The sequence below is a fragment of the Pithys albifrons genome, chromosome 6 (assembly GCF_047495875.1).
Source record: "Pithys albifrons albifrons isolate INPA30051 chromosome 6, PitAlb_v1, whole genome shotgun sequence".
In the NCBI taxonomy this organism is placed as follows: domain Eukaryota; kingdom Metazoa; phylum Chordata; class Aves; order Passeriformes; family Thamnophilidae; genus Pithys; species Pithys albifrons.
In genome coordinates, this window is record NC_092463.1 from 30,482,969 (window position 1) to 30,509,669 (window position 26,701).

General features: G+C 35.9%; 1 protein-coding gene across 4 annotated transcripts in view; it reads left to right on the forward strand.

Annotated features, from left to right (window-relative positions):
- Positions 1-26,701, forward strand: part of STXBP6 (syntaxin binding protein 6) — a 103,846-nt gene that overhangs the window by 60,289 nt on the left and 16,856 nt on the right. For all 4 annotated transcript variants that reach the window (XM_071559437.1, XM_071559439.1, XM_071559438.1 and 1 more), the window contains 2 exons: positions 18,688-18,818; positions 20,419-20,584. In XM_071559437.1, coding sequence (XP_071415538.1) covers positions 18,688-18,818; positions 20,419-20,584 — 297 coding nt within the window. The remainder of the gene's footprint in view (positions 1-18,687; positions 18,819-20,418; positions 20,585-26,701) is intronic.

Genomic DNA, 26,701 nt, shown 5'->3' on the forward strand with positions numbered 1-26,701 from the left:
AATGAATGATTTTAATATTAACTCTTTTGATTGCTCAAAAGATCATGTGAAAAGATGGAACAGAGGATTAAACCCCTTAAATGAGGGATCCTATCTTGATCTTTTATTTATGTATTTCAGTGTGGAGCAAAAGAACTTTGGTTTTAGTAGCGCATCTTACCTAGCAGCAGAATGCTGTGCTGAGCAAACATAAGCTGAAACAGCTGTGTTTGCAACAGGTCACTAACTGCAAATAACTACTAGATGGAAAAGGTAATGGAAATGGACAAGCATGGAACAATGTGGTTTCTCATTAGGAGAATTAGACTTTAGAGTGGAGTGGTGGGTTTCTTTCTTTCTTTCCCCCTCCCTCTCAAGTGCTAACTGCTGCTATTAATTTGTACTTATGTAATTAAGCTGTTGAATACTAGTAATTTTTTAAAACTTGTGTTTCTAGGAAATTTCTCTTAAATGTCAGAACAACTTACATAATGTAATGGCTTTATTGCTACGTTTTTCTTCTCCATTTTCAGTTTTTACAAAGTCTTAGGATTTGGACATTTCCAACTGGTTTTCCAGCTTTGATTGCGAGGCAGGGTCAGACCTGCAGAAATTATGGTAACTGTTGACAATATGCTGTTATTGTAAATTCTTTGAAGTTGTGAAGAGAAGTCTTTATAGTGTGAAGCAAACTCCTTGTGGTTTTTTCAAGTACTCAGATTCTTGCATTTTGGTTTCAAACATTTTTTTTATATTTTGGTTCTGTTTCCATTTTATAACTCTAATCTGAAATTTTATTTTATTTACTCAACAAGGTTCTATTATGCAAAATAAAGGTTTATTGAGTAGAGTTTGACTTTGCAGGGACTGATATGTGAATATTTTTTTTCTGCTGCTTCTGTGGAAAAATAGTGATTTCTCCCCCTCCCCCTTATGTAATTGAAATTCTTTAGCGACAGTTCTGTTTAATTTTTTCAATTTCAAAAGAATTCAATCAATGCTGAGTTTTCTAGAAGGAAGAAAGTATGGAAGTGCACTGTAGTTTCTTAGGGGGCAAAGGACAGAGGTAGAAGCCAGCTATAGATGTACCATATTTGACTTGCTTTGAATTACCTGTCTCCTTAAAATATGTGCTTCTCTGAAAGAAACAAAACATAAAAGTGATTCATTATTTAGAGCATTTTTGTACAAAAATTGATTCCTAGTGTTGGAGAAACAGCCGCAAAATGTAAACCCTAATAGTAAAACAAGGTCTTACTGCAATTTAGTGAGTTCTTCCAGGCTAAACAAATCAGTTATTTAATACTGAAGGGTAGGGCACAGTTTGACCCTGCATGGCTGAAATTGACCTCAATTTATACAAACTAACAGCAATTATTAGCCTTAGGCTATGTCTATAAGGTAGTGCCTTCGAGCTCTTTTTCTCCTGAAACATCAGGCAGAGAAGTGAAGTTCTCATCCAGTTATCTCTTGATGTCTGGACGTGGCTGGCTGTGAAATGATGCGGAAGAGAACCATTAAGCGAAAATAGATTGTGACAAAGCTCCTTGTCTGTTTTCCTATTATCTTGACTTAAAAAGATTGTCATACCCTTGTGGCAGTGCTCCGATAGGAAAGTGAAGTGTTACAAGTCTGAACTATGCAGACAATAGTGGCATGTAATACAAATGTGCAGCTCAGGCATCAAGGAACAGTGATATATGGGCTGCAGTCCTGACCCTCCCAGGCCCACTTCCTGAAGCTGCATACAGATGAGGCCTTTGATTTGAAATGAGAGAGACTTTCACATGCTTATACCCTTATGCTTTAGACTTCTACAGTGTTCTTTTCACTGCTCAACATTTTCCTTTAGCCACTTTGGGTCAATTTTTGTCACATGATGGTGATTTCATCTTCTCTCCATTTTTTTATTTCTTTCCTTTTTAGTATTAGATAGTATATTTTGTTGAAATGGTCAGTGATTGCTTTTAAAATTAATGCTAGCATAGTCTTTACAAACTCTTTGATTTGTTTATTTGGTTTGTTGTTTCTGATTTTGCTTCTAAATTTGAACTTTTTGAGTGGAGTTACATGGATTTGTTGCTGTGGTACCAGTAATGCCTTGTCCACAAAAGATTCTGCAGTATAGCTAGCTTTGGAGCTATAAGGTAGAAAAATCACTCTTGAGTCTGTAAAATTGTCTCTACATGAGAAAAAGGTTTTATACAAAAATATTAGTTAAGACAAAGATTTTTGCGTTTGGTTTGTTGATTTTTTTTTTTTAATGTAGATGAGAGTGGTCTTAATACAGTTTCACTGAGAAAAGAAACCTCTGATTATTGGCTGTGCAGTCCTAGTAAGTTCTTTTACCGTGACAGGGGGAGGAGGGGGCAGGGAGGAAAGGAAGCACAGATGATTAAGTTTTAAATTCTCTATATTCAGAAAGAACATAAAAGGATGTTATACTGAGAATACAGAAGATGATGTGTTTCAAGAAGACAAGAAATGCATTTTGCCTAATTCTTGGCATAATTTCAAAAATACGTATCCTGGCTAAAAATGCAAAAAACCAAACCCATCCAAATAGAGATGGTTGGGGTAAGGGAGAGGAAAGAACAGTCAAAAATCTATTTAGTAGAAATAGCCATTCTTTGGCTTTCACATGAAGTTGCTACTCTCTGAAATAAGTTCTGCTTCAACTCTTCAAGTGGCATTCAGGAATTAAAAACGAGCAATACATTGGTTGTAAGGCTTAGTTATTTATTAATTGTCCTTTTACAGTGTTCCTCAGGACTTTTTTTTTTAATTCAAAACTTCTTAATAAATCTGAGAAAATACCAAGTGTGGAATCATTAGTGACAATGAAGTTGTTTTTCTTGCTTTGGTTGAGCTTTTGTTGTTGTCATTCTGAAATGAAAATATTTAGTATTACTAATACAAGTTGAGGAAGGTAGTTGCAATTTACGATGGTGTCATAGGAAAGGCTATTTTTAGACCATTGGAAGAATCTAAAAATCTGGGAAAACGAATAATTAACTTCATCATACATTTGTACACTTGCAAGTATTTCTCTAGTATAGAGAGTCACAACAAAGAGAATGTGGTAAAATCTCTAAGTATCATCTGAAATATATCTTTAATTCTCATAGCATAAGCAGAAATAGTTCAGGGAATATTTTAGGGGAAGTGTTTTGACCAAACTTGTGATCAGTGTTCAGAATTTACTTTTTTGAATTGCCAAACCTGAATACAAGTGCATGTTTTAGAGTGATACCACTTGCTTTGCAAAAGTATCATTCAAGAGAGAGTCCCACTTCTTTTTGATTGTCTGCAACTATTAATAATTTAAGAAATGCAATTGTATTTTTATTACAATTTTTATAAAATAATTTTATATTGGACTCTTATATTTTGAACAGGCCAGCTATTGTCTTTTGAGGAGAATGTGGCTAGCTACTGGTCTTTGTAGCTACTAATATAAGGGTTTAATATGTTAAAGACTTTTGCCAAACTTTGAAAGAATTTTATTTTACTTTGTAAAATAAAGTAAAGCTTAAGGAAACTGAAAAAGCTATGTAGTTATTATTGCCACTATGTAGTTTATGTTCAAGGCCATTCTGATCCTGTATTAAAAAAAGAAATTTTAATGTAGTTTCAAGCCCTTGAAAAACACATTGATCTATTTAAACCAAGCAATTTGCTACAAGAATAACAGATTTTCTTGTTTGCTGCACTGTTTAACTGGTTTTATCAATGAGTATTTATGGATATGTCTAACAGGATAACTACAGGATAGCCCTCACAGACTAGGCAGCAGACAAGCCAACACTCATGGTGATTCTTGGCTTGTGAAATGGGAAGAAGCTATTAACAGCAAATTTACAAGCAATGAGGCTTAGAATAATAGATTATAGTAATACTGTGTATTGGAGGACACAAAAATCAAGCAAATGCTCTACTACACATAAACCATCAGATGAGACAGAGGAGCTTTTTTTCAGGTTTAGGGATATGTAAAGCAGAGAACAGCAAGAAACTACAAGAAGTCATAACAAAACCACAAAAAATGTTAAAAAAGACAACTACAAATAAAAAAATGCATGTAAGTTTCATAGTAGTAAATTTCATACAAGAAAAATTGTAATTTGTTGGGCAACATACAAAACATTGTTTTGTGTATGTTGAAATTCCAATTGTTAGTCCTAGTGTTTAGAGATTCTTCTGTCTCTTGATACGAGTTTAATTTTGAATGGAGAGAAGTGAAAGAATGGCTAGTTTAGTAGAAATACAATGTGTTTTTCTTTCTTTTACTTGATTCCCCCATTTTAGTGCTTGTAATTTTTACAGAGTGGTCAGCACAGTAAAAATGACATAAATGTTAAGAATATAGAATTTGATCAGAATTAAATTGTGACACCAAGTAAGAGGGCAGTTAAATTGAATAACAGAGTAATTTCTGAGTCATAAGTATGTAATTTGTGTATTTGTAGAGTCTATTCCAGCTTTCACTATAAACCTATGTAAAAATTACTTAAATTGAAAAATGCAAATCAAATTTAATTTGCAAATCTGCTCTTGCTAGGCCCTTAGACATCATGTTTGGCATTACAGAATTGGTCTGATTTTAAGTGTTAGACCCTGGGCTTTCAATAATTAAGTAATGCTGAAGTAGAATATTGATGAGGGTAAAAATTATGTAAAACTGACATCAAAAGACGGAATAGCTATAGCTCACTGTTCTACTTTACAGCAGTAAATCAATGCATTGATGCTTGTAATGGAACTTATAAATCCCCAAGTAAATCTAATATCCCTCATTTATCATATGGGAATACAATCATGTAGAAGTGTAGCACAGCTTTCAGTGTTCTGCTTTGCCATCCTCCCAAGCAGATATGGTCATTTGGATGGGAGAGATGGACTGTGATGTGAAGGGAAGAGCTGGGAGGCCTGCAGGGCTCAAAAACATGATTCTGTGTCTCCTCAGTGGTTTGAAGTCTAACTGGATAGCTGCTGATGGCATGGTGAGTGTGGAAGCTGATCCTGGAGCCATTCCTAGTTCATGTCCTTTTCTGTGACAGGGAAAAAGTGATGCACTGCATTTATCTGAGATTTGCAACTGATACCAAACCAGGGGGAGAGAGACAGGACTTTTAGAAAGCTGAGTCTTGTTAGGTGGGGTAGCAGGATGACAGGAAGGAACTTCATTATGTTCAGCCAAGACAAGCATGAAATGCTGCACCTAGACTTGAATAATCCACTGCCTGGTCAAGTCTGGAGCAGTGTTGTGGGAAACACAGGCTGGACAGGGGTCAGTGTCCCACCCTTGAAGCAGTGAAGATGAGCTGCATGTTGACCTTCATTAGCAGGAGCATAGCCTGCAGGTCAGCAGGACTGATTACTGCCCTCCGCTGGGCATATGGGATTGCATCTGGAAACCTGTTTTCAGCCTCCTAGTTTAAGGTCCATAGTGTTAAACTTGAAAGTCCAGCACAAGACAACTAAGCTTTTTAAGAAGCTGTAGCTTGTGATAGCAGAAGAGACAGAGGAAAGGGGTTTTGTTTAGAAAAGACCAAAAAAGAAGATAAGGATGGGGGGGGATCTATTTCCAGCCTTCCACTCCCTAAATGTTTCGTGGTTGTAGAAGAAGGTAAAAGTAGATCCTTCACAGATGTCTACAATAGAAACCTAAAGGCAAAGGTGACAGGTCACAATCAGGTAACCCTCAATCACTTAAAACAGGAAAGGAAAAAAATTAAAATCACCATAGGGAAATAAAGTTCTGCACTTAGTTTTACTATGTTTTGCCATTAAGCAACCTCATTGAATGGTAATATTTGCCCCACTTAGATCAGGGGTTTGACTAGATGATCTTGAGAGATCTGATTCAATTCTGTGATTCTGAATTGTAAAAACAAGCAGATGGCAGTGAAGGAACTCCAGCATGTTTAGAAGTAATTCCAGTCTGTCATGAAACCAGGAATGTTTTGGTAATCTGAGTGCTGTGTACGGGAACTTCTTTAAGGCTTCCTAATGGAATTGGTAGAAGCAACAAAACCTATTCTGAAGAAAGAGCAAAATATTAGATGGAGATTAAATCTCTTTGTGAACATTCTGGGTGCTTTCTTTGCAAAAGAAAATAATTGCTTTTACCCCTCAAAGGCTGTTATTAGCATGCTGTGTTGAGCAACATTATGGATATTGCTTTAGAGATAGTACTGTTTCCTCAGTGTGATTTTACTTTACCTTATCCTTTGTGTACTGTGAAGTCATTTGTACTTTCACTGGCTGTTTTTTGGTAGGAAATTGGTCCATGCAGTCATTGAAAACATGCACTTTCAGCCAAATAATTCATAGTTATCTACTTGGATAGATAAAATCCTATTATTCAGGTAGTTTAAAACAAAAAAGACAAGCAGTAGTGCTTTTAACAGACATGAATTTATTTCTGACTTGGTGGAATTTTTAACTTTGGGCTGGGTTTTTTTGTACAGACTTGTTAAATAACACTTCAGTATTGACCTGGAACACAAAATGAAACTGTAAAATGTTTCCAAATTGAAATATCTTTTCTCTTTTGGCTTCATATCACATTTCAGCTGTACCTTTAGGTCTGACTTCTTAAAGTATGACTTAATGAGTCACAAATTCTTTCACAGCCTTTGGATCTGTTAGATTTCCTTCTCCGCTCTGTATCCATTTTGGTAGGATCACAAGATCACAGTGTTTAGAAGGCTTTAGCAAGCATCTGTTAACCTGAAAAGTACTTTCATTACAAGCCAAGCTAAAGAGGAGAAGAGAATTGTGGGTTGTAGTTTGCTTAGGGTTTTTTTGGTTGGTTGTTTTAGGTTTTTGAGGTTTTACGGATTTTTTTTTCCACAAATTTCAAAGATGAGCAGCACAGGGATCAGTAGTATGTAAAACAACAAAAGTATTAAAGGCTTTTTTAAAAAATCTTCTTAGGTGGTCTTTGTACTTTAGCCAGTGGGCTGTTTCCTCTGTTCTGTTTTTCTTTGGAAACAGTTTTCTCCTCAGGCAGGTCAAACATAGACACATCCCAACTGAACTATTGGCAATCTGATGAGGAGCAAAAAGTGAATCCTGTCAGATGCAGAATGTAAAAATATTACAGTGAAATGAAACATACATTACATGGCTTTTTGGATTGTTCCTGTTTGTTAAAAAAATATAAGGGAAATAATGATCTTAATGTTTAGTAAAGATAATGCTAGTTATCATTGCAATTACTTAAAACAGGGTTTTTTCCAATTATATCTGATAACATGTCTCTAAGGTGACAAAGAAATAGCAATGTGTAAAGAAATAAGGTTGAGTCACTTTTTCTGCTCTGAGATAAATTCATAAAGAAAACTGATTTTGTAACACTGGCAGTATGGACTAGTGTTCAGAATAATTTTCAGAGGAATAACTTTCACAAAGAATAACTATTGCAAGCAGTAAAATGTTACTGCAATTTAAAAAATGATACATTACCATAGTAAATATTTGAAGTGCTTTTAAGATACTATTTTCTATTTAAAATGTGCAAGAGTTATTTCTAGGGTTTTTTTGAGATATTTCTATGTCTATAGGGCATCTGTTTTTGTCATTCATCATGAATCATGAATTATACCTTGAGCCTGTTTTGAAGTAGTTAGTTTTGGTTGGTTGTCAGCATGGGGCACATTCAGGTTAGGTTTTCTTCTGGTTGAAGACATAAAGGTTCAGAGCAGCCTTGGCTGTAGTGACCATGAGATGGTGGAACTCAGGATCCTGTGTTGGGCAAGCAAAACAGTAAGGAGGACTAGAACCATAAACTTCCTGAGAGCTAACTTTGGCCTCTTCAGGGATCTGCTTAGAGGAATCCTGTGGGAAAGGGCTGTGGAAGACAAGGGAGTCCAAGGGAGCTGGTCATTATTTAAGCACCACTTCCTCCAACATCAGGACTAGTGTATTCCAGTGATTAAGCTATCAAGCAAAGGGGACAGGAGACCTGCATGGATGTGGATGAGAAGGGATCTCTTAGTACATCTCAAACGCAAAACAGAAATTTATGGGATGTGGAAAAAGGGACAGACAACCTATGAGGACTATAGGAACATCATCAGAGTATGCAGGAATGTTACGACAAAGGCCAAGGCCACTTGGAATTGAGTCTGGCAAAGGAGATCAAGGACAACAAGGGGGGGGGTTACAAACAAATCAGTAGCAAAAGTAAGATTAGAGGAATTGTGGGGCTGTTGCTGAATCCCTTGAGTGTCATGTTAACAGAAGACACAGAGAAGGCAAAATTACTGAATGCCTTCTTTGCCTCAGTCTTCACTACTGAGTATGGCTCTCAGGAGTCCCAGACCTCAGAGGGAAGGAAAGAAGACTGGAGAAAGGAAGCCTTCCCTCTGGTTGTAGAGGATCGACTTAGTGATTGAGCAGACAGACTTATCACCCATAAATCCATGGGCCCTGATGGGATGCATCCATGGGTGCTAAGGGAGCTGGCTATAGTTATTGCTCTGCTGCTCTCTATCACCTTTGAAAAATCATGGAGAGTTTGAGAGATGGCTAATGAGTGGAGAAAGGCCAGTGTTACCCCAGTCTTCAAAATAGGCAAGAATGAGGACCCACAAAACTGCTAACCAGTCAACTTCATCTTTGTCCCTGGAAAGATAATGGAACAGGGCCTTCTGGAGGTCTTCAGCAAGCAGGTAGGATAAAAGGTGGTCATCAGGAGTAGTCAGAATGGATTCACCAAGGGGAACTCATGCTTGACCAATCTGATAGCCTTCTATAATGATATGGCAGAATGGGTTGACAAGAGGAGAGCAGTGGGTGTTGTCTTCTTTGACTTCAGTAAGGCTTTTGACACTGTACCATAAAGTCCTTGTAGGTAAGCTCAGGAAATGTGGGTTAGATGAGTTGACAGTGAGGTAGATCAAGAACTGGCTGAATGGCAGACCTCAGATGGTTGTGATTAACAGAGTAAATCCAGGTGGAGACCTGTAGTCAGTAGTGTTCCCCAGGGTTTAATACTGGGTCCAGTCATACTCAGTTTGTTTATCAATGCTTATGTTATGTGTCTTACACATAACATAAGCACTCTTCCAGATCTAATAGCAGTAGTACTGGTAGCCTTTTTTTTAATGAACTTAGATCAAGTTCAGAAAAATTCAGAATATACTTTAGAAATTTTTTTCCACTACTTTGCATCTCTAAGTGCTACATGACATTCATATGTTGCTTGCTGTATTTCATCTCGGTTGTTTGGTTATTGAAAATAATTCAGACAGTGAAAACCATTATCATGTAAAAACATCCCTTCATAGTAACGATTACACTTGTAGTAATAAGATGCAAGAAAGGCTGGACATGTGACTTCTGCTGAATAAATGTATTGGGGATTACTTATCATGGGTAGATTATTTCATAGGTTGAGGTACTGGATTTTGTTGTTGAATGGATGTGTTTTAAATAACTGGCTTCAGTTAAAATTTTTCTTCCTTCTTGATCTCTCCTTTAGTCACCCTGTACTTCCCCACTGATATGTTTCTGGAGTGTTTGTTGATTTGAGGGTGTGTTGTGTGTGTGTTTCTTAATTTCTTCATAGTGTGAAGTGGTCAAGGTCTACCAGCCTTTTTAGTTGCTTATATTGAGATTTAGATGTTATTACACCTCATGTGGATGTGGATGGTTTAGTGGAATACTGTCTATCTGACAGTTTGAGTCATAAGAGTATGGAATAATTTGCCCACTTCTGTTCTGACTTAGGCCAATGTGTAGCAAAAGCTAGGGATTTTGTCTTGAGCAGATGTAATACAATACTTTCTTGCATCTGTGTCATGCTAAGTATTTTCTTTAGTAGGAATCTTGTCTGCTACATTTTATGTCATTGATTCAGTGCAGTATCAAGAAAACACAGTTTTCCAAGTCACTCTAGAAGTTCCAGTGAAACCTCTACCCTGTTACAACAGAATCCTCTTAGATTGTAGGATCATAAAAGTCATTGGGCAATTTGTTCCAGAACCTGAATTCTGTCAAGTTATTTAAGAAAGCTTAGAAATGGAGCACTATTTTTAATACCATGGTTTTTGTATGAGTTACTGAGTAATGAATTCAAATTTTGCAGTACCTCTTCCTTCCTCTCAGAACACTTGCTGTGAGGTTCAAACATTGTTTTCAGACTGGTGATGTAATTCTCTGTGTGCGGGTGCCATCAGTTAACTTGAGTGGGAATTATGCCAAATTCCACTTCAATTTACAAGTACTTTTGTAGTATTGATTTTAACTGGTTCCCCATAGTTGCAGAAGTTGAATTGACCAGAAAATGATAAAAGTACATCCATACAGATATGCACTGTAGTCTGTGTCCTGAGCCTTGATTTTTAAACTAAATTGAAGTGAGATTTTCTGAAGTGTGCATAAATGCTTACAAGGTGATTTAAAATATCCTGTTCAGCCAGGTCTGTGTAGGAAGCTGCCTTCCTTTTAGACAGAAAAGAGCAAAGAAGATTGAAGCTATAGATGATCTGGACTAATAGAGTGGCACATGCTACAGAGGACCAAAATTCTAAGTTACCAAATACCTTCCCATTAAAAGATGAAGCTCTGTCATACCAGGACAAGGTGAACTACTAACAAAAAATGCTCTAGATTAGGATCAGCAGGAGCTCTTCACTGATTGAGAGGTCCCTGATGAAGATTTTGGTCTCTGGGTTGTGAGAAAGTCATGCTTCTTCTCTGGGACCTGATTGGGATACTTATTATCTTCCTCTACAGTAACAGTGCTTTGAAAGATCTGTGAAGGCACCATCCTGTCTTCTCAGCTAGGTTTTAACTAAAAACAACACACAAATCCGCTGAATTTGATTAGAGATATCTAAAAAATCTTCAAATGCAGCTGACTGTGCACAGGAAAAAGGAGATGGGAAAAGTTTGAAAGTTGGCTGCTTTGCAATATAGAGTAGTAAAAGGCAATTCAAACAAAACCTGGAAGTTCAGTCATCATTCTGGAAGTGAATATGTGTCTAATAAGGTTCCTTTCCAGATAGTTGCAGTTAAGCTTTCTCTCTTGCTGTAAAATGAAGTCTGCTGTTCTTGCTATTGTTATCTGCATCTGTCTATATCTCTGCCAGTACAAATAGCAAGTGCTTTCATATTGATAACTTAAACTATATTGCTGTAGTATTTGAAGAATAATTTAAGCAAGCTATTAATTTATTACTGCAAAACTTCTGTATTTCTAGCTTTAAAGCTTGGTAGAGCTGAAAGATCAGTGTGTCAAGAAACCATAAGGACTGCAATGTGTATGGTATGATGGGGGCTTAAAGCATTTGAATAGTTATAAAAACTGGTTTTAATGACAAGTATATGCATGATTCTGTGGAAAGTAAATATTACTGGGTGCTAACCAAAAGACAAGGCACTCTGCCTACAAGCAGCAGTTTGTTAGTAATGCTGTCAGTGGTATGTTTGGAAACTGTACAGGCTCTCCCCTTCAGGCTTATAACGCTTTATAGTGTCATACGCATGAACAAAAAAAGTTTTTTAATTGCAGTTCAAAGCAATTTTTTTTTCTTCTTTTACTATATGAAGGAAGCAGAAAACTTTTGTGTAGTCTTTTATCTTTGGAATCTATACCACATATCTTAACCTGGATTTCCAGCTTAACTGAATTTTTTTTAATATTTGATTTTTTATTTATTATTTAACAGATAAAGATAACTTGTATGTAGAAAGAAAACATATTACTTAAATAAAACTATATTTTGAGCAATATGTAAATATACATTAATTAAGTGATATATATTTAATGTATTTTTATCTGTAAGCAATGAGAGTGTGGCTGGCAACTTGTGATAGAGAGTGATGCACTAGATACTGATTTATGCAGGCAGACGATGCAAATTGATATTTGACTTGTAAGTAGTTTGCCTGAGTTGTATCTGAAAGCTTCTCTTTTCTTGGTTTCCAATTTGATATCAAAACATTATGCTGTGCTAAAGAAACAGAAGGAATTAATTTTTGGTTACACGGCTGTGTATTTAGGGCTGCTTACATCCCCATGCCCTATTTGGCAAGGTGGAACTGTGTTGCTTCTCCCTGCTTTCATCTTCTTAGATCCCAGATGGTGAGAAAGCAGCACTGTCAAATGAAGGAAAGAGAAGATATGGGCAAAAGTAGATGAAATTCTAAAAGTCAAGCCTCAACTTATCAACATTTTGACACCTAGCAAGCCTTGACCAGCAAGGAGGAATTTAAACCTGCCCTAGTTTTAGCTGCTGTTCATCATTTTTAGTAAGGCTATCTGTCTTCTACTGCAAATACATCTTTGTGCCTAAAATTGCTCCTGGAAGTGGCAACATAAGAGTTCTTACTAGCACAATCTTCTCAGAGCATCTCATTGTACTACATAGTTGAGGTCTAAGAACCTCATGTATGCAGTAGATAGAAGTTGGACAATCACAATGGGAAGGCTCAGAGTTCTGTAATTGATTCAGGCTGCACATTAAATCGGTGTTAGTTGAAACTGCTCTGAGAAAACATGAAACACTGCAAGTTTTGGTGCTCAGACGCAAGAATGAACTGATAGATAGCAAAGCTCACAACCATCATGTGAAGTAAACTAAAAATGGTTTTCCTGTAATTCACATGGTATACTAAGACAGTTTCACGTATCTGGTCCTTATTCCTTAATACCTAAATAAGGTAGAATGTACATATTTGCTCCATCTTAATTCTCCTCTTCGTTTTTCTGATAATTGGAAAGTTGCTGTGGGAAATTCTAGAAGATGCTAGCCAGGACCATACTTTGCTTGTGGGACCATGCAACCTAAACAGTAGTAGTTTAAGCTACCTTGGAGCCTTGCAAAACAGAGTAATGCAAGCTTCTGCTATCATAAGTGTTGAGGGGATGTGTTATTTAGTGTTGTTTCCCCTGCCTACTCCTCATTTCTTGGCTCTGGGAAGAAAACAGGGAGGGTAAGATTTTGAAATGGGGGCAAACATTTGTAAAGTTGTTCTTGTGACAGAAGGAAGAGCTTCTCATGTTAGAGGAACAGAGATAAATCTTCTTTCCTTGACTTCTGTTTTGGAGATACATAGGTGAGAATAACAAATAGGGGTCAGTACTTGTAGATATGTTAATGTTGTTTCTTTGAGCCTTTGTACTTTGACAGTCACAAGAAAGAAATACTTCTTGGGTTCATTCATATTTCCAGGGCATTTCCACAAGTTACTTGTGCTTTGTCCTCTGAATCAAAAAGTTAAACATTGCAGAATTGAGTAGTAATTGGACAAAGAAACAAAAAAGTTACTATTTTTCGATGGTCAGAAACTGCAGATCCTTAGGTGTCACTGCCCGTGGCAGAAGGATTGTGACTAGATGATCTTTAAGGTTCCTTCCAACTCAGACCAGTCTATATTTCTCTGATACAATCAGCCTAACTGGTAGCCATAGCTTATCGGGATTGCACACGGGACTGTCAGAATTTTAGTCAATGAGCTATTTGCAAGTTTAGGAAGTAGTTGCTTCCTCTTAGTGGCTGGGAGTGAAGGGACATGCAGAATGAGACTTAGACGTAATTGCACAACTGGAAGTCTAGAGGGAAAAGACAGCTTTTCAATATGTAACTCTGGTGAACTGGAAAGTATAGAGGAGTCTGTCTGCCAGTCTTTTCATAACCTATTTTTTTCCTCAAGAACCTGCTTTGAAAAAGAAAAGCATTTCTGCCACAAACTAATACATAATTTGATCTATTTCCTAATAAAATCTGCCAGCTTTAAACAATATTTTTAATTAAAATGTGTTGCTGCTTTTAAGTTTGCTCTTTTTATTCTGTCTGAATCAAAAGCCGTTTAGGGAACTCCTGAGTGATTTTAGACTTAGTCTTAATGTGAAGAGTTTTGCACTATGGTAGAATAGGATTAGGAAATAGAAGGAGATAGGAATGATTAAATTCTAAATACAGTGAACATGAAATTGCGGCACACTGCCATGGAACTGAGTTCAACATTTTCATCAAAGCAACCTCTTTTCAGAACACTTTAGACTGCCTTGAGTGCATTCTAAGGATTTTTCCCATCATTATTAATGGCCAGTTTGAAGTACTTACCATAATTGTTCATCTGTGAAACTGAGGGATAAGTATCCACTGTACAGAATTCTATATATAAATAATATTGCTGTAACATTGAATTAATAAATTATTTTGGATCGAACTCAGCAGGCAGCCAGTGCCTCCAGTAGACTTCTGCAGGCCTACTGAGGAGCAAGTCTCAGTCTCACTTTCACAATTGAAAATATTTTGTAGATGAAAGTATTTTTTGATTGAACTTATTTAATTTGCACTATTTTCTTTCTGTCTTCGTTTGTGTGTTTATTCAAGAGCTGTTGATGCAAAAGGAATAAAAGATAAGGTGGTTTAATTTATTAATCTCTACATTGCCCAGATAAGGGGAAGTCCTGTTATAATGTGAAGAGTTGCAGCAGACACTGCCTGCTTCAAGACTGTGCTTTTTAATTTCTCAAACTTCTTTGAAACTTTATACTGTAATCTATTTTTATTTATGATGCAAAAGGGTTAATAATGTCTTCAATCCGAGAACTAGTACTCTTTCTGATGCAGCACATTTTGGTGTGTGTTAATTTGGAGTTAAAAAACAAGTCACCAAAATCCACATAAAAAGAAAGAAACAAGTCCAAATAAAAGGTCACTAGGCTGAACTTCACATCTTCAATCTTAAATTCCTGTAGCTGATTTCTCACATATTCTTTCTTACTTTACCAACAACTGTCTGTTGCTTAAACAAAAAAACCCAAACTTGTTTATTTCCATCTAATGACACACAGAAATACCTACCATCTATTGATGTGTTCCAAATAAATGTATTTTGTCTATACTACTACAACTTCTTATTTTGAAGGCATAATGTTACAACTTAAAAAAAAAAAGGAAAAAAGAGAGGTAAAGCAAGTAAAAAACCCATCTGAAGCTGAACCTTGGTTTAAATACTGCCTTTTATTAAGATAGACAATGATTTTGGAGGACTGTAGCAAAACCACACAAATGATATGTCAGAGAAGGAATGTGACTAGGAGTATGTAATTGCTTCCACATTTTTTCAGTTCTTAGAAAATACTTTTCACGTGTTTGCAAGGTAACACCCACTCAGTGGCTGGTGAAGTGCTCTAGTTTTCAAGGCAACATAATGAGCAGCTAGTGAGGATGGTTTTCCCAGCTGCCAAAGGGTCTCTTAGAGCTTGTAATGACTGTTTGCCTGTGCACAGTAATTGTGTGAGATTGAAAGGAGGAACTGCCATCTTTTAAGAGGATCTCATCATTTAACTTGACTGAATTTCTACCTAAGGTGACTGACATACCCAAGATCCTTATAAGCTCTTCTATAGAAGCATAGCCCTCTTGGCCTCTCCCAGAGTTACTGTTTGATGGATGATACAGAAACAATCATCTATTCAAGATGGTTTTATAGTTTATTACTAAAATGCATTTTTAGGAATTGACAAAGTTTAGAAACTTAATGTGATCTTTCACTAAAGTACAGAGCACTAAGCTCCAGATGAAGACAAAATTGCTGTTCATTGATTATTAAAAGTGCTATACAGAAAAGTTTGGAAAAGTAGATTTTGGAAATGTCAAACCAACCAATTCACAGAGATGTTGAGATTAGACATTCGGTGTTCAACTATCATATCTGTAAAATTTATTTTCACCTTGTAAGATGTAATGACCCTTGTTTTCAAGTGAAATGTATATCATGTAGAAGCCTTCAGAGCAAGAAGTGTGCTATATTTAAGTTTGTCTCTACTTTTCATAATTGGTTATCCATGAGATTCTGATAGCATTTGATCAAACAGTTGTTCTGTCTAGTCCCTCCTGGTGCTGAATGTTTTGTTTTGCAATGCTGCTGGTGTTAATTATATATGTGTCTTATATATAGTATCCGCAATTTTTTCTTTTTAATACGTGCCTCATTCAGCAGGAGATCGTTGTCTGTTTTGCGTGGAAAGAGAATAATCCACAGACCATAAAAGTTGAGCCACTGTTAGATAGCCTTCAATTAGTACTGCTTTGTAGAAGATGTGTGAAACTTGGTCTAGTGGAGTGCGATAAGGTGTTTCAAAGTAATCACTGGAGTTGACAAAAAATGGCTCGAATACATACTAAAAAGGGTGAATTTAGGGAAGATAGGCATATAAACCTGTGACCTGCTTGTGCAACTTTTGATTTTTTTCCCAGTCATTGATGTGTAGACTTGCAGTAAAAACAGAACCTATATGTACCCTGTAAGTATAGATAAGCTTCCTCTCGCCTCAACTTTATTGGGATTTATAGACCTGGATGCTTGATCGAGCAATGAATCTTTAATACTAATCTCACTTCTTAGTAATATGTAGTCTTTGCATTTGAGTAGTTGTTCTGATCTAATTTTGCTGCTTCCTTTGATATTGCATTGATCCTCTGTATTCTGTACTATTTGTTGTAAGATTCTGAATCCTGTACTGCACTGTGCACCAGCTGGGCTATCAGTGCTTCAACTGCCAATGATGAGATCTCTGGCAATCTGTTTACTACATTCTTGTCAATAGTTCGATCAATATATTGAGTCCAACTATGCTTTTGGTTCCAAAGTAACTTCTTTAAAATGATTATCTGCCATATGGAAGGCTATTATCTCATTTGTCAATTATCTTTGCCTATTAAAATTTCCTTAGAAATTAATTTTCTGTTTATCAAGTTTAGTTATGAAAAGGGTGTTCAGGCTTTCATAGACTGAAAATGTTTAAATTTGAGATACTGAAAAGAGCTTTTCATATTAAACTGAATTTTCTAATCTGTTCCAAAATATGTTTAACATCAAGGCACTGATTTGTGCATTTTAAAATTTTCATCCTAAGACACAACATTAACTTTTAAACTTTATGGAATGACAGGGTGTCACATCAGTGTTCACTTACTGTTTAACTGTGCCCCTGGGTGCAGAAGTGCACACAGCATTCATCTTCTGTTTGGGAAGCCTCTCACTTTCCTAGTTATTTGGGCAAATGGGGTGCACAAAAATAAGCAAACTTACTATTCAAGTCTTAATTATTTCAAAAGCCTTCTTTCACTGCCAGCATGTAAAATCAGAGAAAAGTTGACTTTTCCAATAATACTCTTTTTGGCGGACGATATGGATAAAATTATTTTTGGAAGGAGTTTAAGTAGAAAAATAGATGACATACCAGCTTTAGTAGATTATGCAGTATGATGATTATACAAATTATTTCTTCATAGAAAATGGAAATGTGATTGCAGATGACTTAGCATACAGCAACGGATAAGTAAACTGTAAATAAAATACACGTTTGGCTACAGAAAGTGTCCACAATTGCTTATAAAACTTTCATGGAGGTTAAAGTTATACTGATTAAAAGAATATTTGCTTGGAGAAAACATCTAATACAGGAAGCCATTTTTTCTGCTGTTGAAAAGTTAGCTTTAATGATTAAGTACTCTTTGAAAACCTGAATCTGGCTTAATGATACACTAATCTGAGCATTTATATTGCCTCTTTTATTCTTTCCAAAACCAAGCAGTCTTCCATAGCTTTGTTTGTGTTTTTTAACATACATTTTGTTTATAATAAATAGGATCATTCATATTTGCAGGTGTTGTTTTTGGTACCTAATATTTGGGGGGTGGGAGCGTCAAGCTAAGTCTAGTTGCTTAATTCTTATAGCTGTATTTTTCACAGACTGCTGTCTGACTTGGTGAACTTACTTTCTTAGTGTAGTAAGTGCATATACCTGTGTCTGTTGACTGGGAACTAAATGTCATAGATATTGGTGGTGTTATACAAGCTTGACTTACTTTTTTTTTTCTTTTGTTTAATATGACATTCAGTCTAAAGTAGCAGGCTTTTTAAAAAGGTGCATATACTTACATAGTGATATGTTTGGCTTTTTTTTCTGTGTTTTCTAAAATGAGAAGAGAAAAAAATTAATAGGAGGCTGGATATGAGCTAATTAGTGTGGGGAAAAGAGAACAATAAGGTAATTGATGGACTGAGTTTGTCCGGCCTTGAAAAGAGAAGGCTTCGGTGTGACATGATTCCCCCTTTCCAGTACCTGCAGGGAGCCTGCAATGAAGATGGCGAGGGACTGTTTAGGAGAGCATGTAATGACTGGGCAAGAGGGGGCATGGCTTTGAACTAAAAGGTTGAGAATAGATATTAGGAAGGAAAAAGTTTTTACTCTGAGAATGATAAGGCGTTGAAACAAGTTTCCCAGAGAAGTTGTGGATGCCCCTCGAGAAGTTTAAGGACAGGTTGGATGGAGCTCTTGAGCAACCTGATTCAGTGACATGTCTCTGTCCATGGCAGAGCATTTGGAACTAGATGATCTTTAAGGTCAGTTCCAACCCAGGCCATTCTTTGATTCTGTGATTGCAAGAATGCAAATGGAAAGACCTGCATTGTAGTTCTGGGTTTTTTTACAGGATATTGGTAACTTAAGCTGATAGTGACTGAAATATATCCAATTCTGAGTGGTAGAAAATAAGGAATATGCTTTTCAGTATGTTATTCAGAAAAGACTATGTGTTTTACTGTCAGAATTGGTGACAAATATTTACTTTGTGGGACATTATAGAAAATCTACCATCAAACCAGCTAGTTACAAGTGAATTAAACAGCACCTTCCTGAATCATAAAGCCCATGGTTTTTTATATGTTCAGTGACAAACAAGAAACCAGCTCAAGCATCTATAACGAAGGTGAAGCAATTTGAAGGCTCTACATCTTTTGTCAGGAGAACGCAGTGGATGCTCGAGCAGCTTCGCCAGGTCAATGGTATAGATCCAAATCGGGTGAGTTTGAACAGTTCTGGAAAATGAAATTTGACCTCTTAGGGAACTGATTTGTGAACCAAGCATTCTTTTACTATTCAAAACGCTTGCAGAAAGATAAAATACAGATTAAAGTGTGAACTCTCAAAAAAGAAATGACTCAATGGGTTCTACTTGGGCATGCATCTGTGTTGTTAGCTAGAGCAATGGGTAGATGCAAAGACAGGAGAGGTTACTGAGGTTCAAGTTTGTGAAATATTATGAACCCTGCATTTTTTTCTAGGACAGTCCTCAGACACTTCTGTGTTTCTTATCTTTTGCTACAAAGGGTATAAGTGTCCTTTAGTTACCAATGGCAAGTCAATGCTGATTTAAACAAAAAACTACCAAAAATGAAATCAAACAAACCAACCCTGCGCTAAATAGTTCTGTAATTTATTCCTTTTATTTGGAATATAGAGCCCATTTGGAGCTATCTCAAGACAAAGTCATAGTAATGTGTAATAGGCTTATGAATACAATTCTCCAATAGTAAAACAACATAAGTAGAAGTTAGAAATGTGGCTCATCCTGTGTGATCACACAGTGACTTACCATGTTACTCCTAGAGCAAAATATTTTTGTGATTAACTCCCTTGGTTTCTTCAAAGCTATGCTTTGATCAGCCACCTTAGCATCTTAGCTATGCTGCACCAAATTCTGTTACTAACCAATACAGTTTTTTGTACCAAAAAAGAAGCCCTCAGCCACTGCCCTATGAATTGCAAGGAGTAAAATTATATTTTCTCTGGATAAACGCACTATGAAAACAAGAGCAATGAGAAATAGATGAGGGTAGGAGTTTTAGACCCTTTTACATCATCTGCTATGCAGATAATGTACATAACAGTTTATAAGTCCTATCAAGTTCTTAAGCTTCAAAATGTTCCTTTCAAACTTATATTCATGTGAATTCCTAGTGACATCAATTAAAAAAGAATATTTACTAGATTAGATTGTAAAACTATGTTTAGCAAACATTGCTAGATATATAACACTACTTCTTGCATAAAATCACTCGTTTTGGCACTTGATGTGTGGTATAGAGCTGCACTTTGATTTGTTCTGGGAATGGTCTTTTGTTCATGTTATCCTGAGACCTTTGAAACACTTTATGATAATGCATTAAATACCATAACTAGAACTTCTTGTTTGCTTAGGTTGTTTGGTTGGTTGAACACTGAGAGCAGAACCACATCTTCTGTAACAGTGAGAGAGTAGATTTTGCGTTGAGAGCCATAAATGCTTGCATAATATAGAAGACACAGATAACTGTATATCTGTAGATAACAAGAGTTTCTTAGGAGATTTTTTGACTTCGAATGTTTTTATCTAAAGTAGGGTTTTTTTCAGGTATTTTTGTCATAGCTGAGTATTTCTCATTAAAAATATCAACAAGAAAAAAACTTAACTTCCTATTTGATGTTTTTCATCCAAAAATATGTAATAATACCAGGATGGTTTTGATTTGCATGACCTTTCTGCTTTTCCAACATAATACATTTTAAAAAACAGTAACGCTGTATCTTTTTCCAAATCATTTATAAAGCTGGAATAATAGCGGTGTGTTTTTTCCTTCCAGGATTCCCCAGAATTCGATTTACTATTTGAAAATGCTTTTGACCAATGGATAGCAAGCACAGCTTCAGAAAAATGCACATTCTTTCAGGTTCTCCATCACACTTGTCAGCGATACCTTACGGACAAGAGGCCAGAATTTATCAACTGCCAATCTAAAATTATGGGAGGTAAGTCAGTCAAAGTTGGAATTTGTACAAGGGGACATGAAAATATTTGCATGCAATTTATTCTGTGTTCAAATAGGCTTGTAGCCTAATTACATCTCGAAATCAAGGATCTGAATATGCTAACCTAGCTAGCATTTCTCCATCAGACACCACTTCCCACTCTTCCTTTATCTTTACTTCCCAGGTTTTCGGTTCTAGAGGCAGTATCACCTACCCACCTTCTTGTTCTCCTCCCTCTTTTTAAGCAATCTTGATTTTGATCTGTCTCTCTGCTTTTGTTGATTCACAAATGTTTTTGGGTGGCCTGAAAGATCTGCTAAAGCCTCTTCTGTGTTACTGGTTCCTCACAAGTTGTGAAAAAGTGCTTAATAATAAACTTCCTATTTTTTTTAATTTATTTTCATCTTGACAGAAATGATTTAGTTTAGAGTTTTGTTGCCTTTGTGTCCTGGTTTCAGCTGCAAGAGAGTTAGTTTATTCTCAGTTGCTGTTACAGTATTGTGTTTTGGACTTGGAATGAGAATGGAGTTGATAAAACACTGATGTTTTGCTATTTGCTAAGTTGTGTTTATCCTAAGTCAAGGACTTTTTTTTTTTCTTATTCTCTGCCAGTGAGGAGAGGTATGCAAAAGAAGCTGAGAAGTTAGGAGGGAGCATAGCTGGGATTGGTGACGAAAACTGACCAAAAGGATATTTCACACCATAAAACACTGTGCCCAGTATATAACCTGGGAGAAGTTACCCAGAAGAGGGTTGATCTGGGTTTGGGAAGGGGATTTGCTCATTGGTCAGTGGGTTACGGTGAGCAATTGCATTGTGCATCATGTTTGGGGTTTTTTTCTTTCCCGTTTTATTTTCATTATTATTATTTACCATTATTACTGTATTTCACTTTTCTTTTGATTACTCAACCTACAAGTTTTACTCAATTCTCCTCCTCATTCTACTAGGGTGGTGGAGAGAGCGAGAGGTTGAGTGAGTTGCTGCACGATGCTTTATTTCCCACTGGACTTAAACCATGACAGTTTCATAAGGCACATATCTTTAGGTGAATTTCCAAATTCTAAAAACTAAACCAGACTAAAAAATGTCAAGATGTGAAATCGGTATTTACAATCTACTTCCTGAGTAATAAAAACTGTTTGGGGAGAAAGATTTTCACATATTTCACAAAGTATGTTTTTGGAAAATAAAATTGTTTAGTTACTCCTTTAGTCTGAAATTTCTGAAAACAGTCTTCTTTTTGTGTGGTCTAAACCAGAACACTCTTAAAACTTTTACACCACCTATGTTCTTCATACCTGAAATGAAAATGTGTTTTTCTCTTTCTCAGCCTCCAAACCGTAAAAAAGAAGGTCAAGGTGATTTCGGGTTTCATTTAATTGTTTTTTCTTTCCCCCAATTATAAATATAGAGAGCCTTATTCAGTTTTTTTCTTGGTAATTCACATCTCATAAATCTAAAATGCATTATTATCAGAACTGTTATTTTTTGCAGAGACCTTTGTACGTTCTTTTTTCTCACTGTTACTTTGTTCTGAATCCCTCTCCTATAAAACATGAACGGTAAACTTGAAAGGGGAAGCCATATCCACTTTGGTACTTTCATTTTAGCTACTGACACTGATGTTACAAAAAACTTTGTCAATCATAGTTTTCTTTTAGCATCTTCTCAAACTAAAAAACATGTACAAAATTTCTTGTAAGCTTCCTCTCTTGTTCCTTCCTTTTCCACATTATTAGGATTTCCTTTATTTTCTTTTTGGTGCAGTTGTGAGGAGGGAGGAGCACTGATGGGAGAAGATATACTCTACAATTTTTCCATTTCATGTGGAAAGTCTAATGTTTGTCCTCTCTTTGCTAATGTTGTTCACTTCCATCCTTCCTGCAAATAAGTACCACTTTGATCCTGCAAATAATAAACCACCATACATTTCACTTCTGAATTTGTATGATTTTCCAAAGCTTGGCCTGTCCAAATGGGAGTTCCTGATTCAACTAACCCTGTTGTTAACTTTATCCAAAACAAATGTCCTCACAGTGGAAAAAAAATTGCCACTGAGGTTCATAAACATCTGCTTAACTTCTGCTTTTTTAACACACAGTAGACCCTACCACATTCTCCCTTTTACGACTTCCTAAATAAAGTATTCAGTAATCCTCTGATACCGGATGCTGACCATTTCCATACTCCCTGCATGTCATTCTGACTGTGGATAGATCTGGTCTGTGGGTACAGATGCAGTACAGAGAGTATGGACATGGTACAGAGGCTCATAAATCTCCTCGTTGACACAGTACTTCTGTTCTTCATTGTCAACTTTTTCTTCACACTGGATAATGCTCTCTGTGGGTAGGTCTAAATTTGACAGAAGCTGTAACAACTGTAAACCAAGTAATAGTTGACCCTAAATTTCGGTCACTTGTGTGTCAGCCATACTGAGCGAACTTAAAACCCATTTAGTCCAAACCCTGCAGTTTCGAGAGGGTTTTTTATGGAAAATAGAGTGAAATGTGTGTTGATCTCAAATTCATCCTCACTATAGGAAGGTCCAACTGTAGCTAAGCAAACCAAAGAACATATTCATGAGAATATAGCTTGAAGTTTATTAAATTCAGTTGAGAATTTTCAGCTTGGTTATTTTCTACTGTTACTGTTTCGTTGGGGTATTTTGCTAACTAGCCAAAGCAGTATGTTCCAATCATGTTTAAATCTTAGTATGGTCAGATTTCAGATGAGACTTGTCACTTCATTCTCTCTACCAAGGTAATATTTATGCTTTAAGTGATATTCTTGTGAACTTTCTGGGGGATGTGAAAAGTAGTGGGTTGTTTTTGTTTGGCTTTGTTTTTTTTGTTTGGATGGCTAAAACCTTTAATTTTGAATAGTCTACAATATTTAAAAAAATAAATTTTTAGAATATATATATATGCATACACCCACGTGCTTTTTAAAGTAGTGATGTAAATATGTGCATCATACTTGTAGCTAATGCATATTTTCAAAAATAACAGAAATGCTACCAAAGAACACTTCTTCCCAAATGAAACTGACGATGAGAGACCTTGAAGGGCTTGTTTACAAGCTTACTTATCTTATTGAGCCTTATTCCTTCCTGAAGGTTAAGGGCGAAGAAAGTGAAATTCATTCTGCTCATATTTCTGCAGGAAGTAAATAAGCTCTAAGTAAATAAGGATGTTCCTGTGGAACTGCAGACCCTTTTCATGGCCTTCCTCCTTTTACCTCCTCATATGCACACACAATTCCCCCTACAGACCAGAGCCCTGCCCCAGATTCTTCTTCAGAATCATTTTTTGTCTTATTTTCATTAGTATCTTGTAAGGAAATTGTCTGCAAAGTTAAATAGGCTAAACTGTTTTTTGTAACTTGATGAATGACGTCAGTAATTACGGCAATAATGAGAACTGATTGAAGGTATGGGTGCCAATTGAGAAGAACAAATTTAGGGAGACTGTAACAAGGTTCTTCTCACTAGTGTCTTGTTTTAACTATTTCAAGCCTGTGAGTTTTTTTGGAATTTAGGTGAGCTCTCTTCATGGCTTATGTGCATTCTGAGTGTTATGTTGGAGAGGAAAGGCAAGCATTTGGGGCTAGAGGGCTTTTTTGACTGAGGTAGAAAATATTTTCCCCCTTTATATCTTTATAACATATAGGTTCTGAGACCATGTCTAATTTGGAGTATCTTTGTTATGTTCTTATTTGGTGGCGATGTTAGTCAGGTTGTGTTGCCTTTACATCAGTAATATAAAAGGCAAAGCTGGAGATGGCTGATGTGCAGCAATTTTGTCACTTGGTGGTTGTGTTCATTAGAACAACTTGATTTTTGACATAAGATGACATTGAGGATGGATTTGACTCAGTTCTGGATAGAACTTTGAGATACAACTTTCGAAGCTCTTCAGAGATTAGTTCTGGGCCTGTAATAAAGAACAAACGATTGCTGCCACCTTTAGATACATATTAGAAATGCAGTTGATTTAAAGCTTTGTCCTACCTATATGCTTTGTGTTTTAACAGTTGTTCTGCAGAATTAATCAAAATATTCTTGGAAGTCCAAAATAATTAGATCTTTACCTCTGTAACCTTTTCTGTAGGACAGCTGGCAGGAATTATTGATGGAACTCTTTTTTCCTCCAAGAATATATTGCTAGGACAAGAATGGTAATAAGTACTTCTTCCATACAGTATTGACTCATCTTGGCTTACCACATTTGAGGCCTGGTAAGCATATATAGTACTGGTTGCCATATTGAGCAAGATTAATGACTGACTAAAGGAGATGAATGAAAACTTGTGTAAGAAATTGCCCAGAGCATCCTGATCTAGTGATAGGCATCCTTGTCCATGGCAGGGGAGTTGGAACTAGATGGCCTGTAAGGTCCCTTCCAACCCAGGCCATTCCATGATTCTGTGAGTTAGGATGGGAAGAAAGACAATTGCTCCCCTCTCTCCTGTAAAATACTTGGTAATTGGTTGTTTCAGTTCTTACCTGATAGACATTGACAAATGTGTATAGTTAAACGTACTGTTCTTGCAGACTTTTCACTTGTAAATTAATTCTGATGCAAATGAATTTGATGAAAAAAACCCAATTGTTTTCGGTCTAGAGATTGAAACATTAGAAATTAATTTTGTGCTGCCAAAGGTGCTTGCTTTTATGCCCTGTGTATTCATGTCAAAATTAATTCAGCTTTGCTTTTTCTTTTTATTTTACTGTATGTATTTTACTTATCTTAAGCGTAAAAGCCATGTGTTGAGATCGGAATGGATAAGAATACTTGAGTACTTTTTCCATAGAAATATTGCATATAATCAGGGCTCTAAATTACCTTTCTAAAATGGGAATCTTGTAAAAAAAAAAAAGGTACATTATGTTCTTGTACAGTCTGTAGGGGTACATAAAATGAGAAAGGATATTATCATTGTAAAGGTTGGTTCCTTTTTTGATCTGTTTAACTCTGAGACAAGATAATGTAGGAAGCATTAAGCAATATATTTGCTTGCCTTTTCAGAGGAATGAAGGTCTAAGTGAGGAGTTAATTAAGATGCAGAATATTGCTGTTTGCCATAGAAATGGGAATTTTTTTTGCATCAAGTTGTTAGATTTTGATATTTACAGAGCCAAATTGGAGTTTTTTGCTTTCTTGAAATTACTGATTCTGAAAGTTCCTAATTGGTTTGACTTTCATTAAGTATAAATATTAATTATTATAGAAAAAGTTACTTAAATTAGCATTAATTTTATAAATTTATTAGATTGAAATTTAAAGTTTTCAAGTTTAAACAAATTTCTCTGATTGAAAAGCAGGTAAAGCCTATGGTAATATGAAATTCATCCTAATTAGATATTTCCTCAATTTATAGCCAATATGCAGTATAGAGTAGCATCCTTTCTTGTCATCAGTGCCAGTATTTAAGAACATTAATGTGGGAAGAAAAGTTTTTCTGAAAGACATTTGTGACCTGTCCATTCAGCACACAATTCTTGTGCTATGTATTCTCCAGACTTTATTTATTAATTTGTAATTTCAGTGATTTTGACTATGCTTTAAACTTCAATACTGTATTTTGGAGGCAAGCAGGTGGGATCATCAAAACTATATGATGATGTTGAAGCCTAGATGAAACCAAAGTGCATGAATAAAGTTCAAAAACTATAGATAACATCCTTTTTCATTTTTTAATTGGAATATTTATTAGCACTAAAATGAGATTGTGACAAAAAATAGAAAAGAATAAAAGGAAAAATAAAGAAAAGAAATGCTTATCATATGAAACTCCTCTTGCTTCAATGTGTTGCTTATATATAAAAAACTTAATAAAGATTGGAAATAATCTTACTCTCTTGTCCTTCTGATAAATAAACAAGGTAGTAATTAATTGAGGCTTAGAGGATGACTTTGTGTAGTTACTCTAGTTTGCCTGTTGCAGCCTTAAGGCCCTTTGAGAAGGTGTTAATGCATGAAGTATGAATGCATTAACAGAACCCTAGTCTGATCCCTTGTGGCAATTCTGTTTACTTCTCTCCACTGTAAATACTGTTCATTTATAATGCAGTTCTACTGAACTGCTGCCCTATTTATAGTGCATTCCAGC